The sequence below is a fragment of the Cyrtonyx montezumae genome, unplaced genomic scaffold, assembly GCF_038088225.1.
Source record: "Cyrtonyx montezumae isolate F1298 unplaced genomic scaffold, pur_monq_1.0 scaffold_0, whole genome shotgun sequence".
NCBI lineage: Eukaryota > Metazoa > Chordata > Aves > Galliformes > Odontophoridae > Cyrtonyx > Cyrtonyx montezumae.
Genome location: NW_027071824.1, coordinates 6,433,999 through 6,455,620, shown reverse-complemented (window position 1 = coordinate 6,455,620; position 21,622 = coordinate 6,433,999). Strand labels below are relative to the sequence as shown.

General features: G+C 37.3%; 2 protein-coding genes across 6 annotated transcripts in view; one reads left to right on the top strand and one right to left on the bottom strand.

The window, feature by feature from the left end:
* Nucleotides 1-12,288, bottom strand: part of GPATCH2 (G-patch domain containing 2) — a 100,737-nt gene extending 88,449 nt beyond the window's left edge. The window contains exons 1-3 of one of the 2 annotated variants that reach the window (XM_065744028.1): nt 12,091-12,288; nt 4,254-4,964; nt 1,228-1,289 (exon numbers count right to left, since the gene is read on the bottom strand). In XM_065744028.1, coding sequence (XP_065600100.1) covers nt 1,228-1,289; nt 4,254-4,964; nt 12,091-12,146 — 829 coding nt within the window. In that variant the 5' untranslated portion in view covers nt 12,147-12,288. Of the gene's footprint in view, nt 1-1,227; nt 1,290-4,253; nt 4,965-8,609; nt 8,631-12,090 lie in introns of those variants that run through there. The other variant, XM_065744110.1, reaches the window with a different exon arrangement.
* Nucleotides 12,289-12,542: 254 nt separating this feature from the next.
* The window catches only part of SPATA17 (spermatogenesis associated 17), a 161,527-nt gene continuing 152,447 nt past the window's right edge, over nt 12,543-21,622 (top strand). For all 4 annotated transcript variants that reach the window (XM_065745477.1, XM_065745315.1, XM_065745400.1 and 1 more), the window contains exons 1-3: nt 12,543-12,630; nt 17,242-17,331; nt 18,699-18,780. In XM_065745477.1, coding sequence (XP_065601549.1) covers nt 12,563-12,630; nt 17,242-17,331; nt 18,699-18,780 — 240 coding nt within the window. In that variant the 5' untranslated portion in view covers nt 12,543-12,562. The remainder of the gene's footprint in view (nt 12,631-17,241; nt 17,332-18,698; nt 18,781-21,622) is intronic.

Below are 21,622 nucleotides of genomic sequence, written 5' to 3'. Positions count from 1 at the left end.
ACAGTAACACTACTTCATAGAGCAAATTCCCAGGTACAAAACAGTATTCTTCAACATAGTCACCACCAAGAGCCTGCATGCTGTTTGTAAAAATCTGCATGCCCATCCAGAACATGGCTTGTATTTCATGTCACTGTCACCACCAACCGCCTCACTGTTTGGTCATCATTAACATTCAGCAACCACTGATGAATGTCAATGGGTGCCATTTTTTTCTGCATGGAAGAATTCAATTCTACTTCTTTGCTTCATTTGCACTTCCACATCGGATGACACTTTGTGAGAATGCCCCTCTGCTGCCATCTGTCTCACAACTACAACATATAATGAAATACTGGTGGGAAGTTTCAAATTCTACTGTCATACCACCAACATCCACTTTCAACAATGTGGGCAAACATAACAAAATAGGAGGCATTCTTTTTGGAACAGACCCAATACCATCAACTTAGAATCAACAACAAAGCAAGTTTTAATTATCAGAGAAACTATTTTTGCTTTATCTTCTCATATTGTCAAAAACAGCAGGTTCCTGAACTGTGAGTTCAGCAAATATGCTACCACAGTGCAGGTAAATGAGTTGCACTTAAAATAGTACAGTGAAAACTGAACTTGGAAAAAAAAAAACCAAACAATATTAGAACTCTATCCTCAATAGTTACATCACATTAAAAAATGTGATAAGATCATGGATAGTAAAGAAAATTTCAAATCTTTACTGCATTTTAATTTAAATGCAAGTTTTCAGAGAGGATGGGCTTAAAAAGGTACATCTGTTGTCAGTCAGACTGAGAAAATTGAGTGGCTGTTTAGTAAATGTCATCTCTAGATAAAAATAAATACATCAACTTGGGGGAAAAAAGCAAAAAAGACACATTAAAAATAGTCTGCAAGGCAGTATTATGATCACATGATCTTGTCACAAAACTAGAGCAATCAAAGACTTAAAAATTAGTTTAGATAAATAGAATACCTTCAAAACATTTTTATAAGTTCATAATATCACAAAGATGCTTCTATTTCTTAAGTTGTTTTTTTTTTTTTTAATTAAGTCATGGGTTTGGGATGCCCTTTCATAACATTTCAAAATCCCTGAAAGAAAGCTCTATTTCAGTTCATTATAACAGTAACAGCAATTCAAAGTAATTAACTCATGAAATAACTTGTAACGCTTAATGGAATTTCAACTGAGGTTGTTTGAGGGGTGAAAAAAGATTGTTTCAATACCTTGTCTTCCCTCATCATTGGTAAACAAACCAGCATCACTGCTGCTCAGACTGCTGGATTCACTATAATAAGAGAAAGAAAGAAACAAACAGATCAAAAGAACAATTGATCTTTCAGCCGTAAAATGTTAAGGAGACAAGGCTGTGCTCAGATGGAACTTAAGCACAACAAAGATCAGAAAGAAAATAGGATTTTATTATTTTTTTTAATCAAACTGCAAATATCCTAGTTCTATTAACTACAGAGTATTATTTTGGCACATAAAACCACAGGAATCTAATGGTACCCTGACAGTAGGCCAGATGTGACTGCTATGAGGTGCTGACACAATTGATGCATTTTATTGTCTGCTTCCATCAAATGCTCACTGCTCCTTTCTTATGCTATACAATTCAGCTTGATTCTGGAACACCACTACTCAATAAAATAGGAAAAAACTCAATCAAAAGCAGTCTAAGCTTTTCTTCAGCATGCTACGTATGGGAATTTGAAAAAAATAAAGATTATTATTGGCAAGTAATCTGAAAAACACACTGCTTGAGGATTCATAAAATATTACTCTGAGAAAAAGTTTACAGCACTAGTAGCAGAGTATATAAAAACATAACCTATGTTGAGAAAGTTAGTATAATCAATGGTTGTAACACCAGCAAATGAGCATAACAAGGAAAAAAAGAAAAAAAGGCATAGATAATTCTTCCACAGTTTCCATCAGAACCTTAAAATCAAGTGCCTGTATACAACACGCACGCAGCTCTCTCTAAAAATATAATCCACAGATACAACGTACTTCATTCTTTTCCGTATAAATATTGCAAAAAAAAAATATTCCACGCATCTCTAAAAACTTAGTGACCTGTAAAAGAAGATATCCTATTTGGTGAGTTTCACCTGCAAGGGATTTTTTTAAAATCACTTATTTACTTCTCATTGAATAGAGCAGGAAGTAATCTCACGAAAAGTCAATTATGTTTTACTTAAAGTGAAATGTAGAACAATTTTGGGGGAAAAAAAAAAAAAAAATCAATTCACCACACATCCAAACTGAAGTTGCAAATGCTACAGCTACTCTCAGTGTTACATACAGCATGTAAACAACCCTCAAGTTCCTTCTACATTTCTCTGCTTATGAAACTTTTAAAAAAAATTCTAACACAACATAAAATAATATTGTATGAGGAACCAAAAAGTAGTGTGAAGTTTCCTGTTTTGTTCTCATGTATGTAACTTTGAAGATGAGTTTTCTTAATTTTTGCAGCATGCTCTGCTTCCACATACTCTATGTAAGCAGAACTTATACATACATCTTTTACATAATATAAACAAAACAGAGACTCAAGAACTTGACTTGCACAGTTTTCCTAAGCAGAAGAATGACAGGTATTACAAGAGTTGATATTGTTACAATCTTTTCCAAGGTGACCAAGACTTAAGCTAGTGAGTGCTACTAACTTCTAACAATGATCTCATCACCAATTTCATTACAACACAGATAGTTTTACTATCCTTACATTTAGTTTTGTACAATTTTATATCACACATCTTTCTAAAGGGAAAACATCTCCTTTACATGGATCCTTCCTGTCCACTTATTACTGTTCTTCTAAAATGAATGTCAGGACATCCTTCCAGCCTTAGCATTTCTTTCATTTTTCCCAAAAAATTTTTTCTATTTTTCCCTATTCTGAGAACAGAGTGTTTTATTTTGTTTTTTAAATAAGACATTTTAATTGTGCAATTATTTTTACCGAAGGACTAACAAGTTTATAACAACATATTTTTGAAAATTCCAAGTTACTTTTCCCCCTTTCATTTAAAAATAAATTACAAAAAATACAACACTGATATATCCCACAGCAACCAGTCATCATTATTCTCAGGCTTCAGTTAAATAGAGCAGGAGCTCCATCTGAGAAAACTGCAACATGGCAGTCCACAGTTCCTAGCACCTAGAAAGATTTCTAATCATCTATTAAGTACTGAACTGATCCTGGGGGTGGCCAATTCCCTGTATTAAAGAGAGAAGTGCTCTTAAAGGCTCCCTGATGAGACATACCCCTGACTTCAACACTGAAGTGAGATGTCTGAAGCTAAACTGGCTGCCAACACTGCTTCTGTTCTAGTAACTAAGACATAGGGAACAATCTTTAGAAGTCAGGATGCACAGCCAAGCAACTGATCAAAGTTGTGTGTTCTAATAGGAGTCCCTCTTGTCCACAGTTTTGCATTCAGAACCAGACACAGGGGATAAAAATAATCAGGCTTACCAGGCCCTGCAGGTAAAGTCTCTTGTGTATGGTGGAAAAACAACTTACACCTTACAGTGTTCTCAAAATAGTACTTTCAAAACAATTACCATTGTAGTCAGCCTGCTGTCGGGAATGGATGGATGAGGTGTACTGCTGAAGGGTCATCATTCCCCCATTTTTCTAATGGCAAGCTCAGGTGTTTCTGAACTGTAAATTGGTTTATGCATTTCATAAATGATGTATATCCTTAGCAACCTGCAGGCTTTTTATGCCCATGATACAAAAGAACATACTGTCTAAAATACTGACAACCTTTCTGATGAAGAGATTACAACCAAAGCATAAATGTCTAGAAGTAGGAAAAACATTAATTTCTGCCTGCAAGAACATCTTGAGAACCATTTCCAGTTGAGATACCCAGAAAAACAAACAGAATTAATCATTTCTATATTCTGCCATTCTTAACCTTGAAATAATTATAACGTGCTATCAACTGTTATTCCTCTGCTACTTTGCTACTCTATGCTGAGCTCCATTAACCTGATTAATTTAGCTCAGTTTATATTAAAAATTGAAAACTTACGTAAAAAACAACAACAAAAAAAACAACAAACCATCAACCAACTCTAAGAGTTACTTGTTAAACAGATGCCACTTGTACTAGCAATTAAATTCTGAAATGAGAGGAAAAACGCACAGATATATTTCTATTACTAGTATTGGAAGTATAAGCCAACAAATATTATACGAAGTTTCTGTGAAAAGAAAAAAAATAACCTGTCGCTCATGTTCTCATCTGAGCCCTTGTGCTCCTCATACTCCATTTTGTCCTTATTTCCTTGGTTCATTTCTTCATTTTCTATTACTACTCCTTCATCCAAGATTTCTGGTCCTTGTCGAACTGCAGCTACTTTTCTTTTTTTCACTTTGCTCTTAGAAAAATCCTGATGTTGGTATGATTTATTGTCGTTGTCCATTTCTTGATCTCTGTTATCCTGCTGTTGAGTTATTGCCAGTCCATTAGAAACTTCTGATGGCAGATCTATTGCCATCCGTTTCACCTTTCTTCTCCTGCGCAAAGTTCTGTTTCCTAAATTGTCCACAGCCAAATCAGGTTCATGCCAGAGAGATCTTTTGCCTCTAATGTTATTTAGGTTTGAGGAAGGCCTACGTTTAGCGATCAACAACTGGTCATCAGAGTCACTGTGGTCTTTCTTGTTAGTATGATTTTCCCTGTAATCTTTGCTTGATTCTTCTAAACTGGAATCAGATCCTTCACTTAAACAGTGACCAGTCTCCCAGGGATGATGTGTGGTAAATGAACGCCTTTTTCGTCCCCTCCTTTTTCTTGCCTGTCGTTTCAGAAGACAAGAGACACTTCGAGAATGATCCCCAGTATCAGCAAAACCTCCTCTGGCTTGCTCTGAACTTTCTTCCAGTGCTGAGACTAGATCGTGAACCAGTTCCTCCATAGTCCTACTGAAATGCCTATATTTTCCAAGAAAAAAAAAAACAAACAAGAACAACAAATGAATCTAAAAAAAATATTAACAATTTTACATAAAAAGATCATTTAAGTCACTTTAGGCAAAGTACTCTCACTGTCTACTCTACAAACACTCTTCTATTTCTGGTGAGATCCAAATCCTCACGAGCCAGTGCTATAGAACTTAAAGCACATCAATATATTCTCCTTTTCAAAGTTACCATTCTAATTTTCTGTTCTGGACACAAGAGCAGGGTCTTTTCTCTCTATTTGTTTTCAACCTCACTATTATTTGGTTTTAATTTAATAATTTTTTTAATTATTCTCATGACTTTCAAGGATTCATCACTTGGTGATGGCATTATCACTAAGAATTGTTACTCTAACCACAAGCTGGGAGCATATTTTAATTTTATGAATGGAAAACTGAATACAGAAGACCTCCTTAGTAGTACAATAGAGAGTTCTGTTTAAGAGTTGTCATTGGGTTAAAATATTTTAAGGTTAATTAAGTCTTGATGCTAACTAGATGCCAAAATTAAGACAGTCTTTGATAAGATATGTTTTATTTTTTTTAAATAGCGATGAATTCCATTTTTCCAAATTACTGCTATCAATTTATTCTTTAAAATATTGATTCTGGGGAGTGATATTAAGTACAGAGAATACACTGCTACAAGTAATTCCAGAGTATTAAATGTGAAGTTTCCCACCACATCTAGGCACTGGCATCAATAGTCACATACTTGTTTAAGAAAAAAGATCCCTAATCACACACGTCTGATTATTGACATCGCCTTTCAAATGTTTCACTACTTCCTCCTCAAGTTTCTCCAGCATTTAGCAAGCCTTACTCAGCATGCTTCAGTAACTTCACCCATACCTTACATGAACACAATTACAAAAAGAAAACAGTGGACTGCTCAACTCTAATCCTTCCCTGAAGGCAGTGACCCTCCTCTGTAAACACAGTGAACAGGCTCTCCCATCGAAGTATAGGAAGATCATTTTTGTTGACATAAAGCCAAGGGGAACATTCACACCCTTCACTCCACTATGTCAATTGATTAATATGAAGGACTGTCTGTAAGTTTTGTAAAGGATGTTTAAAAGCAAGATTCTTGGTTTTGTAATACAACTTAATACCAGAATTAATAAGCAATTATCTATCCACATCAACAGAGCTGCAGATAATAAAAAAATCAGTATGTGTAGCACACAAGATCCCTTATTCACCATGAACTCCGAAGTTAAAGACACTTATACACTAATAGCTGAACATCTGAACAACAAAAAAAAAAGCACACATGTTAAACATTAACAGAGGGATTGACGAGTACACTTAAGAACAAACCCGAGTTGGTCATGAAAACTCTTACCTAAAGAAATTATACATTTTCCTTTTACACAGTTTTCTCATATACTTAAACATCTCAATAGCAAACCCACCAAAAGCAGTGCTACAAACACAAGACAACTTTGAATTCCTGAAACTACTCTGCCAACTGCATTTATTCTTTGTATCTTTCCCTAACCTGCTATAATCTCTAGTCCCATTACTTCCACTTAACCTAACCTTTTCTTTGTCTGTTAGTACAAGAGAATCTTTGCATTATCCTGTATGAAACAGCTATGGAAGACTGATACAACTATCTTTAATTCTTGTGCTCCCAAGAATCAAACTCTCTACATCTCTCCTTAAACCATTTGGATCCCAAAAATCAAAATCTCAATAATCATGCTAAAACACTCTCAAAAGCAAGAGAAACAACATAGCAGGAAAAGCATTTCAAATGAGGCAATAATTATCTGAAAACTCAGGGAGAGAAGTGGAAGTCAATCAACCTATAACTGACTTTAGGCAGCATTAGAATGGTTTAAAACTAATTCTTGCTTTTTGTTCCTGAAGCTTCTCTTACTGCATGGGGTGGGTTTGTTTTTTGTTTGTTTTTTTTTCTTTTGTAGTAGGAAACTCTACCATGTTGTACATGAGCTTTTTAACCTCACTGCACTTCCAATGTCAGTGGTCCACATAAAAACTTTACTTCTTAAAACAAACAAACACAACCAAGAAATCTCTCTAATTTTATTGGAGTTCCTCTTTATCTTGCTATGATCTTGCTGGCATCCACAATCAGATGGAAACAGATTTTTGTTTAACTGTTCAAAAATTCAAGAGCATACGCCTATTACTGTATTATTGTTCAGACAATCCCACTTATGCAGCTCTGCACTGATCACAACCAGCTGTCAAGGTTGTATTCCAACCCTACATAGTACACTTTAATCATCACTGTAACAAAAATATTTGTTTCTCAACCTATTTCAAACACAAGTGTGATAATGGGAGTCAGACAAAAAAAAGTATTAAAGACATTACCCGTGAGTCTCAACTGTATTCTCTAAGACAAGAAATTTCAAAGACTGCAATAAGGAACACAGCACAACATATTGTGATACATAAAATATTAAGTCGAGCTGTAGTATAGCATGACTCACAGCAGGCTATAAAACTGCTGTTACAGCAACAGCCCATAGCTAGCAATAAACTGTAATGTCCTCACTAGGAGAAGATTCTATTTTACTATAAGAAAATATACCTCGCCTATACTGACCTTTACATTTATCAGAAGCAATTTTCACATAGTTCACTAAAGGCTGACCCATTTCATCTCTACATGTATCAGAGCAGACCATAAAAGTTCTGGTTGCAGGAAACAATCTAACTGCTTTTACCTACTCCAAAACAGTTAATACTGTTCACCTTTAGCATTAATATTCAGTGTTAGAACAACTAATGGAAGTAGTACTTACAAAATAGGCACTTGTTATTTCAACACAAATCAACCATGATACTTTTTTGTTCACTTCCCAAATAAAACACAATGTAGAGCTATGACTGCTCATGAAACATGTAACAAACATTTAACATAATGACAGGAAAACTAATACAGTTGCACAACTCTTAAGAAGGGGAAATACCTTCTACTGACAGCTGTATTTACATTTGCTTTCTAGTACTATAGATTTTTCTGTTAAATAGACAAACTGCCTCTTGCAGTAAAAGTTATGCTATATCTTGTCTCATCAATTTTGAAAAGTAACTCCAAGAAAAGCAGTTCCCTCAGAACCATGGTTTCTGCTGCCTTCACAATGTAGCTTGTTCACAAGCTAAATGTGCAAGAAAAATCAAGCTATTCTTGCACACTGGGATGATAAAACCAGACATATAATCTTGTCTCACACGGATTCCTCGATGTCTTGTAACATGACTGTACTCACAGTGCACCCTTATCTGCAAACAGGTACGCATTTAAGTCTTATTTTCCTACCTCAGAATTTATCTTCTCAAAACAATAGCTTTAGGACCTCCACTACTTCACTGATGCACGAAGCTGAAATTTGCAGTGAACAGATGCAAGCATGTGGAGGGATGCAGCAGTTGATAAATCTCACTGCTTCACCAAGAGAATTTACTGATTCCAAATAACTATTGCTCTTCCAGGGATAAACATGAAGTAAATATCATATCAGAGCAACATAACTAAGTTTAAAATATTAAACAGCTAATAAGATATATTTCCCTGATAGGCAGGGAAATACTATGAAACAAACAAACAAAAAATTGTCAGTTACGACATACACACTGTATCTAGAAGAAACACAAGCTGGGCCTCCATTATTTAAACTCACTAGCCATCGAGTGGCAGTAGCCACAGCAGGAAGACCCAGAGCACGCAGTTCCATATCTGCATCTAACTACATCTTTAGGTGTTCTCAGCACAAACTGGTTTGCAAAAGTTACACAATGACCCAAATGCATTCCACTCCTGTACCAACCATCACAGTCATAGAGCTAGTTGTCAAGCAACAGAGAACTCCAGCATTCCTTCACTTCTAAGCACTGTCCCAGTGCTTCCTCTTAAGACTCAGAGCCAAGACATTCAGAGTACAACTGACATGCAGTCCAAAGAAACTCAAGACAAACGTAACTTTCATTTTAATGAATTTTTTAAGATGTGAAAGTGTCAGAAGAAACTTACAATGCCTCAGACTTTTTTTTTTATATTTTGAGCTTCACATAAGAATCAAGGACACTTAAGAAATCAGGATACTGTGTCAATGTACATCTACATCTGAAAAAGGAAAAACAAGCCCCAAGTCCCAGGCTATAGTTCATCTTTGAGGTACAGAAACTCTCTTTCTCTAGGAAGGTGTGTGCATATAAATCAGTTTCATGAACTACCCAAGTGCAAAAGGCCCTCAAAAAAAAAAAAAAAAAAAAAGAAATTTTACTTAAGTCATAGTTCTACAAGTACAGATGTATGCTTTCTACACTTGCTGGAATTTTCAGTTAACTAGTTTGATATCAAATACACAGCTTCTAGATGATTTGTGCAAGCAACATCTTATTCCCCGAGTTATACATTACATATCAATTCTCAGTACTGACTCACATTTGAAATAATACTTCGGACGTGAGTAAGAATTCCCCTATAATTGACTTATACAAGAGGAAGTTATTAGCATCTCAGGAATTATGGAATTTCATCAGCTGATTATGCTGCTGGTCCCCTCAAAAACTAGGGCCAGACAAACCTGTAACTAGTTCCTCTGACTTTTCTACAATTGCTGTTTACCTAAGAAGGAGCAACAATATTGTAAAGCCTTTTAAAGAACATTCTCTGCTAATATTTAACAATGAAGAAGAATTCAGTACCAAGCAATAGTATACAATTAGAAAGATGCTGACATGTAATAAGGCTCTAACACAAATGAATTGGTCAGCCAGAAATGAGATTTGGAGCAATTTATCATGAGAGGTATCAATTCCTGCAATACTACTGCTGCCATTTACTGATATGCTTGCCCTTTTCAGATGTATGACTTCATTAATTAATTGTCAAGGTGGAAAATCACATGAACTGTCAAATGGTGATAATATGCTGTACCATCAAAGTCATTACTGGAAGAATCACAGAGCCCAGTAAGTACCCAAATTGGAAACTCTTCCTGAGTTGTCATTGGTATTTGTAGGAAAAACGAAAAACATTTGGCTTCAGAGTAGACATACCAAAGCAAACAATTCTACTCTACTGCAGTTCAAAAACCATTAGCTTTTTTAGTGCCTTAATGTTTTTACTAAGATGAAGTTCTTTATTTTCTACATTAAGTGGAAATACTTTGCTGTCTTTCAAATGACAGCTTCCAGAAAAAAGGATAAGAATAGTGCAACTGAGGAACCATTGAAAATTTTAATGGATCTCCCTTCAGAACTACTAAACTAACAATCCTATAAATTACAAAACATCAATAACTCTCCCAGTCCTAAATTTCTCTGGGCAGTGTATTTGGACGAGCAAAGCCACTGCTGTCTGCGAACAATTACAGGAGAATATGTCAAAATCCCACCGCCTGTTTTGCTGAACACTGACTTTAAAGCCTCTGGAACTAGATTTCTTTACATGGACAGAAAATAATAAAACTTAAAGACAAATGACAGGTTAACTCTAGAATGAAAACCTTCTCATAGTAAAGATACAAGTTAGGAAGCTCTTAAGCCATGTTTCTGCTACACGCAGCATTAGCAATGAAATAAGTATAGCTATGCCAGAAAAGCATACCTTGTTCTATGAAGTGTTACATAAGCTAATATCACTAGACATAAGTTTTCCAGAACTTTATGCTATCTAGGCAAACACAATCTTAGATAGAAAGCCTTCTCTTCTATAAAAATGAGAGAAGCCATGAAAATAACCACAGATAAAAAAGTGGTGGTATCAAATGAAGTGGAGGAATTTGCTACGGAAATAAAACTAAGCACCAAGCCTTTCTTTCTCTTCTTCCCCTGCCCATACAAGAAACAAAGACAATGATATGAGCAAATCTGTTGAAGACCCAGGAGTTCTACCTGTAGATGTTTGTATACAGAAACTTTCTCTACAAAAAATAGCAAAACCTCAAGCCAGGCCTGGAGTCATCATCAACATTCAAGAAAAATAAACAAAACCAACAAACCAAATAACAAAACCAAAACATATTACACACCTCTCCACTTCCATTAATGAAAATGGAATCAGCTATAAGTTGTCCACGAGTTATACACAAAATATTGAAAATATTGTGCAGGAGATTAAAACCAATTGGTTGCAAAGGAAATGAAGCCCAGTTTCCAAATCTGGGATGCCTCACATTTATCAGGACTCTTTCACACAAACAGCCTTTCACACAAGCAGCCTTTTAATCCCCATGGCCTGGCCTGTTAACAAAACTCAGTCTTTCATCTTCTACTATTGAATTATCTTTCTCCATAGGCCTATAATGGGTGTAATAAAACCTTTGGAGTTACTGTACTAATAAAGATCCAAAGAATCATTAAGGTGCAAAGATCACTAAGATCATCTAGTCCAACCATCCCCACCATGCCCACTAATCACATCTCTCAGCATCACATCCATACGTTTCTTGAACGCCTCCAGGGACGGCAATTCCATCACCTCCCTGGGTGGCCTGTGCCAGCGCTCCATCACTACCCTTTGGAAAGAAACACTTCCTAATATCCAACCTGAACCTCCTCTGGCACAACTTAAGGACATTCCCGCTTGTCCTGTAGGTGCTATCCAGGAGAAGACGCAGGCCCCCAGCTCACCACGACGTCCATTCAGGCAGTCCTAGAGAGCGATAAATTCTCCCCTGAGCCTTCTTTTCTCCAGGTTGAACAACCCCAGTTCCCTGAGCTGCTCCTCAACAGCTCTGTACTCCAGACCCTTCCTCCAGCTCTGTTGTATTAGTATCTGGAAACAATCAACCCGTGAACCACACTGGAGCTGCACCTGCCACACATCTGTTGGCCATTGGCCAAAGCCACACTTGTTGATTCTCGGTTCGAATCAACGCAGCCCCAAGAACAGCAGCCGCACCTGGCGGCACGTCTCCGCATCCTACACCGAGATGCTAAGCGTTCGGCAACGTGTACTACGGCGACAGGCGTCACCCCGCAGCGGCTGAGCGCAGGCCGAGCCCGGGGCACCTCGCTCCCGATATTGAGCCCCACACCTGGGGCACGGAGACGGCTCCCCGATCTCCCTCGGTGCTTCCCCTCCCACCGAACCGACGGCCCGGCCTCACCAGCTCTTCCTCGCCGCCGGAGCTCGGGTCGGGTTAGGCTCGGCGACCCGGAACATGAACCCGGCGCCTCCCCCGGCCGCTCCCCGGGGAGGCTGGCGCCGCTTCGCAGACACTGAGCCGAACGGAGCCGCCACGAGGCCGGGAACTGACGGCGAGGGCCGGACGGGGAGGAGACGAGCGACCGGCGCCGCTCCTCAGTCCCCCATGATGAGAGCCCGGAAGCAGCCGCGGCTCCGGCAGGAAGGCGGCCGCGACCATCTCTCCTCTCCCCCTCTCCGTCTGCGCCGCCGCACACGTCCTCCTGCACCGCGCGCCGTGATCACAGCCTCCCCCACCCCGCAGCGCTTCCACTGTCCCCACGCCCTCCGCTCCCCGCCGGTAGGGACGCGGATAGCGACACGGCGCTCCCCCCGTGGGCGCGCAGAGTGGTGCGGTCCCGTTGCCATGGCGGCTGTGGCGTCGGGAGGGGAGCATGGCCGCCCTGGTCCGGCTGCAGGAGAGGCTTTCGTGGCTGCGGAAGGAGTATTTCCGTAGGGACAGGTAATCCCAGCGGGATGGGGAGGGGGGGGGTCCGCACGTACCGCTGCCAGCCCCGTACTTCCCCGGCTGAGACAATGTGGCCGCTCCCGCCCAAAGCGGCGTTCACTCCGTGCTGCCTGCGGGCCTGAGGGGGGCGAGCAGCAGGTAAAGCCTCAGCAGGTAAAGCTGCTGGAAAGCCTCAGGTGAAGGGCTGGAGTTGTGACGGCCCATGCTCTCCCGGACCCGGAGTGTGACTTTTAGTCGATGTTTAGCTTGTACTGCTGAAAGGCAGCTGCTTTTATTTATTTATTTATTTACTTATCTATTTATTTATTTACCTACTTTAAGTATCAGAAAATCCTTCAGTTGCTGAGAGAGCTGATGCTTAAGAAACCACAGTGTTTAAACCTATGCCCTGTTGCTATGTCAGGTCACGCAAGTTTGACTCTGGTCCTTGGTCTTTGGTTCTGGATGTTAGTCCTCTATCTCACCCAGGACAGGTTTTATGTTTCTCCATCAAAGGAAGGAGACACCTGCTCTGATGAGAAGTCCTGGTTGTCAAAGCCTCTTCTGCCCAGGCCATCTGTTGCTGTCCCTTGGCCCAGGAAGACACTTGGTTGTAAGGAGTTTTTTGACAGTGAAGGCAGCAACAGACAACTCATCACATTTTAGGAAAAAAGATGTTTTAAGATCTATTCTATTACTTTCTGAATTTGTATTGTAAACCCAAATGCTCCGCTCATGCATGTGTAGCATTAAAATCAAATAGAAAAGAAAAACATGCATATTTAGGAGAGTTGTTTTAATTCTTCACTATTTAATACAGCTTTTGTTTCAGAAACCAGTGACAACACCATTAGCATCAATAACACTGCTCTAACATTACTAGAAGTTAAGAGTTCAAGTTCTGCCTGCATATTAAGTGTTCTGTTACTTGTTCTTTTGCTGAACTTACTGTTCTTACTGTTGCAGCTGTACACACAGCAGTTTGCTAAATGATATTCTCATATCATAGAATCATAGAATGGCTTGGGTTGGAAGGGATCTTACAGACTGCCATGGGCAGGGTTGCCAACCACTAAATCAGGCTGCCAAGGACTACATCTGACCTGGCCTTAAATGCCTCCAGACTGCACTTGAATTTCACTTATTTCAGGTTAGAAAGAGTAGTCTGAGCCAGACATGGAAATCCATTGGAGTGCAGCATGCTTAATGTCTGTTTGGTTTTTTTCCGTTGTTAGTTTGTTTTTGGCACAGCTTTCAAAAAATGAACTTTTTCCCCTTTAAGAATAGGCTATAATCCATCAGTTTCTTAAAACTCAGAGATTTTCAGCTGAGAATTTAAACAGAGGCTTCAAACATGCCCATTCAGCTAAATGGCTGACTAGTGATCTGATCTATGTTCTTTAGGGTGCAAATCTTTAACTTCTTCAACAAGGCAGTCAGTAAAACCTTGAAACAAGTCAGAATAACTTGTTTAGAGTTTTTGATATAATCATAGGATTATTAAGTTTGGAAAAGGTCACTAAGATCATGTAGTCGAACTGCTAACCATTCACCACCATGCCCACCAAACCATGTCCCTAAAATACTGCATCTGGTTTCATGTCTGTTTAAAGTAATAACAATCCAGTTCCATATTCATTGCTTTTGTGAAGTGGCAGAAATTGTAAAACCCCTTGTAATGCTTAGGCAATGATGAGACAAAATACTCTCAGAGGTGCATTCCTCTATAGACAGCACAGCCCCATTACATCATTGGACTTTGCATTTTCTGAGTAAAAAAAAAAAAAAGAAATTATTTATGACATGGTTTTTAATGCTTCCCTCAGCACTTTGCTTCATTATACATAAGCTCAGTTGAGAGTGGTCATTCAGCTGAATCCAGTGAATAATATGAAGAATATAAAGACGTGAAATGCTACATAAATGCAAAGGTCTTTTGCTTAACTTTTAAATCCAACAAATGAACTTTGGGCATTGAAGTGTGTCAATTTTGCAGTAGTCTTTGAAGTATTTTGCACAAAGTGAGACAACAGCCTTCATTTCCACTGCAGAACTATTCTACTTAAAGTAATGGATCTGTTAAAACTGACAAATCTGGGATGCTCTGAGCACCAGTGAGGGTAATCTGTGTGTTCATTCATTATCCACATGGTTGAATGGCATTTATACAGAAACAACTGGTATTTTTAAAAAGCACCCTTTCAAGTCAGTATTCTGCAGTGAAATATCAGATTCCCCAAATGACAATTTTATCTAAAGCAAACTTTATCACAAAGTGCAGAAGAGTGTAGACTGCAAAGTACTTGGTTTGGTGGGTTGGTTGTTTTTTTTTCTTGTATGGATTGTGCTGTTTCCAAAAGTACCTCCAAGGGTAAAGCCTGAGAGGTTTAGGTCTATGTGTGCCAAGGAGATTTTAAAACAACAAGAAAAAGTATATATTTATTTCTTCACTTATCTGACAAAACCTAAAAGCAGAACTTTGTAGAATATGTAGAACATACTGAAAATCCAGAGCAACTTGACTTAAAGGAACTCTGGTGAGAATTAAGTAGTCTTGCTAGAAATTGCTGCTGCAGGCAGAATGCAATAATTGAAGTGCCTGAAAGTAAATCCCAAATTAGAAAACCTTTATCTTTCAGAATGCATTTGCTGTTTGGGGCTCTACATCTGTTCCATTAAAGATCAGGGCAGGCTGATGGCTGTAATGTCCCACCTGTTGATTGTGTTTAGACCAGCAATCGATTTAAACTGGCTGTTCTTCTGATCTTGGTAATGTTCCTGTCATTCTTTATGCAGAACTCCATTTCATGTCAGAGTATGGGATCTCCTAAACTGTCTGTCTTCTTAGGGAAGACACCTTTCTACGGAAGGACTTGAGCAATTATGACACAGTGCAAATAAGCCTTAAACCTGCACTTTCTCACAGTAAGCATTAGAATGTGCAGGACCTGTCTTTGACCTTGAATATACCTTAACAAAATAAATAAATAAATAAATAAAATTGAAAAAAAAGGCATTTGAGAATATTTTTGACTCTTTAAGCTTAATCGAGACTGTATGGCAACTGTACAGTCTGATCAGGAGGGTAGATTTCAGATAGAACAACTTGTGCTCGGAACCACTTACTTGCTGTCAAGAGCAGTTGGAAGTGGAAACTTGTTGAACTATGCTGCTGTTCTTGATCTGCTTAAATAAAAAAGATTCTACACTTCAGCACTGAAACTCTCAATAGACAGAGTCACAGGAAGAAAAGCATGGACTACCTCTTGGAATAACTTCCTAACTTTCTGATGAAGTCATTTTGCTTGTGCTTCTTGCCCCATTTCTGCACAATTTTTTGCTTGTAATATCTAATTTAACGTACGACTTTGGCAGATAATAGTTCTTGAAGATCTCCTCGGGGTCATCAGTACTCCATCTATGTCTATCTTGCATCTTCAGCTGCCTGATGGGTATCTCTGTAGATAACCCTTCTCCTCATGCAACTTAAAAACAAATTCTTCTATATATTCTTTTTGCATATCCCCGCTTCATCATCAGTTCCTCTAGCATCTATACTAATCAATCCTGCAGTCTCAGAATGTTGTCTACTTCCTTTCTTTCTTTTTGTTCCCTCCTTGCCTGCCTGCAGCACACACCAATAATCTGCCAGTGTCATTTTTTAGATTATCTCCACATCTAAAATCCAAAATCCACATCTTTGAATTCTCACTGTGCAAGTCCTGTCAGGACTCAATAAGATGTTGCATTAAGTTCTATAATTCTGGGTAAAAGATCCCCATGATCATCACTTTAGAATCTGTCCAAATTACTTACACCTTTTGTTTCTAACTCCTGGTTTCCTCTTCCTATTAAACTACATTCTGATTTCATATTCTTAATAAGCTCTTGATATTTACAATGATGATATTGACTGTAGTTAATTTATCTAATATCTCTGTAGATACCCAATTTCATACATAGCTGTGGGGGCTTTGTTATAATTCAGGCCTAATTCTTGCTAAAGAATTATCTGTATTTTTCAGCTACAACAGAATAGGCCCATAATATTCAGTACTGTATGAGAATAAGACTTACACTCTTGCAAACCTCATGTCATCTAGATGTTATAATATTTTAACGTTCCAATAGCATACAGTGATATTTAGTTTTCATATCCTTTTAAATATTTTTATTCTATAATAAATAGTAGTATGATTTGAGCTCGTTCATGCATTTGTCTAAGGCAGTTTGTTGCTTTTTTTCCATTATTTTCTAATCCTAATAAAGTTTATAAATGTACTTTTTCTATAGGACAATTTTATTTCGTCTTTTTCTGTACTGATTTTAAAATCTTTAAAATTGGTTACAGCCTATCAAGTCACCAGTTCACTTCCAAAGGCTTAACTCTGTTATCATTATGCTATACAGCTTAACTAAATTATCTTTTTCTGTGGTATTATTGAAGTATGTGGAATTATAATTTTAATTGGGGGTGCAAAATCCAGTGAATGAGATCACAAGCTACAATAAGAAATATTTAGAAAGAATTTTCTGCTTTGGTATTAAATTGTTGTGGTACAAGTGTTATTACTTTTTATATTTTCTATGATTACTATTACTAACTACTCCTTATTATACTCTCAGATCTATTGATGAATACATAAAAATAGCATACAAAGCTGCTATCAAAATTCAGAGCTGGTTTCGAGGATGCAGAGTCCGAGCCTATCTGAGGTAATATGTTAGACATATTTTAATCTCTGTTTCATTTCTGAATTTCTTTCCCAAACTTCTCATGGTATTTCTTGATTCTAATAAAATGAGAACATCTTGAAAAACAAAAAATATATATATATTATTCTGCTTTTTAACTGAATAAAACATATGCTGCTCTACTAAAAATATATATTTATTTTTGATTTTCAGAACAGCATGCGATTAAAATGTTGAGATGCTAATAAGCATCTAATAAGTAGCACACAAACAGTCTATCTTCAGAAATAGAATCATAGAATGTTCCAAGTTGGAAGGGATCCACAAGGATCACCAAGTCCAACTCCTGGCTCCACGTATCACAACCCAAAATTCTAACTGTATGTCTGAGGGGATTGTCCAAATGATCCTTGAACTCCAGCAGGTCATGACCACTGCCCTGGGCGACCTTTTCCATGTCCATCACCCTCTGAGGAAGAACTGTTTCCTAATCCCCAGCCTGACACTCCCTGGTCTCATCTCCTTGCTGTTACCTTGGGTCTTGCTGCCATCACCAGAAGAGATTGGAACCTGCCCCTCCACTCCAAGGTGTACTCACTTCTAAGCCTCACATATTAAAAAGGCTGTAATAATTGTTTTGGATACACATACTACAGAGAACCGTTTGTGATAGCTACACATCAGGACACGTTTGCCAGTCTTTCCCATCGTCTATGAATAGCATCAATTTATTTTGATACCAATTCATAAGTCAGACCTTTAGAAAATAATTATCAGTTCCACCAACAGATCTTAATAGATAGAGAGTATTAATTAAGACATCTCAGTAACGTAAGAAAAAACAGTGTAATTAATTATGAGTATGTAAGAAGAAGTAAATCAGTAAGTGGAGAGGAGGATTTTCTCTGCCTCTGTGTACAGAGCTCACCCATATACATTCTGAAGTGGCTAGATATGTTGGTTAAAAAAGTTCATGGAAAGTTTCAAATTACATTCTTAGAGCTACTTCATAAATCTTTTGTAATGATAATGGAAGTAGTATATATGTATATATATATATATATAGAAACTGAATATATATATACATATATATATAGAAACTAAATATATATATATGGAAGATTGCAGTAACCAAATTTTTCCAAAAGTAGAGTATGTGTGAATGGGTATACATAGAAGTTGAAAAGTGTGTAAGGTGTGTGTGTGCATATGTATATGTACGCATGCATATATTCAGTTATATGTGTGAAATAGGTTTGCAGTGGCCTTCAGGTTGGAATTTGTATGGATAATGCACTCGCATTAATTTTTAATATTAGGAAATAATGCATTTGCAGTTATATTGGGATCTTTCAAAATAATATATATTTTAATATATTTAATTTTAGATATCTGAACAAAATGGCAATTTCCATACAGAAATGGTGGAGAGGTTATCAAAGCAGAAGATACTTCAGAAAAATGATTAAGGTAGATTTCCAGTTTAAAAATCTTGTTTGCTTATTTATGGAATAAGTATGGAGTCATTCATTTATTTGCCTTGAAATTTAAGTGCTGAAACTTTGATTCTTGACACATGCAGTCATGTACTTAACTGTTACTGTCACATAAAGTGCCATAAATTTCAGTAAGCCTGCTCATGATAGTCAAGTCCAGTTAGTCCTAAGTGTTTGCAGCTCTGGGGTATCAGTTCCCAATCCAGCAATGAGATCTGCTCATGTAGAAACCTGCTTGCATGATGCTAATGGCAGGACTGGAGCTTTTCAAGATGAATTTTTTTGTTTGTTTTTTCTTTCTGGTAGAATTTCTAATTCTGAAAATAAAATAAACCTGTGTCTCTATGTACCACTGTTCTATATTTTAGTGGCTTAAATTTCTTACTTAATGAACCTTGAAGTATTTGAGGTTTTGCCTTAAGGCACACAGCAGATCACAGTCAATCTAATTCCCTTGACAGAGCTGAAGATAGCAAAAGTATATGACAGCATACTAGCTGAAACCTTTTTAACGCGTTTAGGAGATTAAGAAGAAGCTGATTTATCTTTAACTGAAAATAATAAAGTTTTTAATGTGTAGTTAACTTCTGTAATTTATCAATTTGTGTAAGCATTTTTACAGTAATTTTGACTCGTTAGTCATTTATTCTTGATGAATTTTTTTAGTAGTTATATTTATTCAAAACTGACTAGTCAAGCAGAAGGAAAAAGCTGTGCCATTGTAACTCATGTTACAGGCTGATCTTCATACTTCCTACTAAACTGTTTTTACACTTACAGACTTGTGTGCCTAAAAGCTCATCTATTCCCCCCCACCTCACACACACATTTATCAGTAATTTAATTAAAAGTTTTACCTCTTCCAGCTTAACTCACTTAACTTAATTATGAGTCATCCTTCCTGGTTGTGATTCTCAGTCCATCCTCTAAAACATTCCTATTTATGTATTTATTTTTAATATAGGCTAGGTGGCTGTGTAGTTGGACTGCATTCTGCTTAAAAAAAATAAATTGAAGGTCACTGAATATTGTCCTTGAATTTAGGGAAGTTTGGTTTCTGTGGAATAATGTACAACTAAACCTTAAGCACACCCAGTTAAAACATAATTTGAAACTGTGCAACAAATCCATCCAGTTTTGGCATTTATACAAAATTAGCCAGAACTTTAGAGAAACTGAGTCACATGAGCAAGCGATGTACAGCAATCAGCAGTTTCATAAAATGGAACAAAAATCTTATCAGCAGTTTAAAGCAAGTTCTAAGTTAAAAGCTCACTTATTGTTGAACTTTTGCTAACAGTAGTTGTAGTGACTCATGGCAATGAAATGCAGTAATACGTTTGAAATCATTGTTTCTTAAACACAAAAGAATTTTGTCACTTTAAAATTTCTCTGCTGATAATGACTGTACTGGTATCTGCTGCCAGCAAACAAGGCAAAGCATATGCACAAAATACCCATGATTCATAGATAATAAATCATTTTAATGATTATATTCAAAATTGTGAAATGTGAGTTGTACTGATGCGGAAAATAACAAAGGCTGAGGCTCATCAGATTGGCTGTCCATATGTGCATCACTACTAGTATTTCATTTGTTACTCCTCTAGTGTCTCTTCTGTTGATTTTTAACATTCATTAACTTAATAAAATCTATTTATAGTATTTATGTGACCAAAGCTATGGAGCTTTCTATATTCTGATTATAGCAGATTATAATCTTTCATAAAAAGGTTTCTTTTATAACATCAATATCAAGTTAAAATTAAGAACTGAGCTAGAATAAGTTTCTTAATTCCTTTGTTACATCGGTAGTTCTAGGTTTCGAAAGTCTTGGAGTGCCAGCAGGAAAGGATGAGTTTTAAAACCAGGCAAACACTGCAACATGAATCAGCCTGTATCTCTGTGTTCCAATTTATAATACTTCCCAAAGGCAAGAAATTGCCTGTTGAGGCAAATGGAATTCTAACGTTTCATTATTACATGAAGTTGGTATACATGATGGGCATGCTTTCAGCTCCCTTTCTAAGAATATGTTTATGTAAAAAAAATTATTCCCAAACATGTTTTTAAGTAGTAAAAAAGTGAGAAAGATTAAGCATCGTGCAGCAGTTCATACACAAAAAGATTCAGTTTTGAAGTCATAGCCTTTTGAGTAAACTGATAGGGACGTCTGTTCATAAACCTCAAAGAGAGATGCAAACACTATCTATGTAGTCAGACTGAGGTTGTTCATGTAGATGGTATAGTGAGATAGTTCTTCTCGGAGAGTCATCCTGAAAATGTAGCCTTGGAATTGGCACCCAGTGATATGATAGGAAGAAATGATCACAGAGTTACACAAAATTGCACTTAAACATGAGAAAAGTGAACATAAGCAGGTGTCTTGTGGATAGGAGGACCTTATCAAAGACAGTATTCTGTTTACTGGGAAGAACATAAAAAAAAGTACAGACTTGAATTGAAGCACAAAATAATGTTTATGTTTTTGTGAATAGAGATAAACACATTATCTGCCACTTTTAAAAGCAGAGTTTAGTGTGTTGTATTCTTACCAAGATTAGATAAGAATTTGCAGGAGAAGCAAACTGAAACAAAGTGATCTGAGCAATTCTCCATTTGACTGACTTGTGATTTAGAGCGACACTGACTAAAAGCAGGAATGTGTAATTCCCTTTCTGCTACGAGTGATATTGTTGAGTAGTGGTAGTGTAAGGCACAGATTTGTCACACCTATGTAAGGTGTGTATTAGCAGTCTAGATCCCTATAAATGGCATCTCCATGCATTTGGAGAGCTCTTCAGTACTTAGCACTA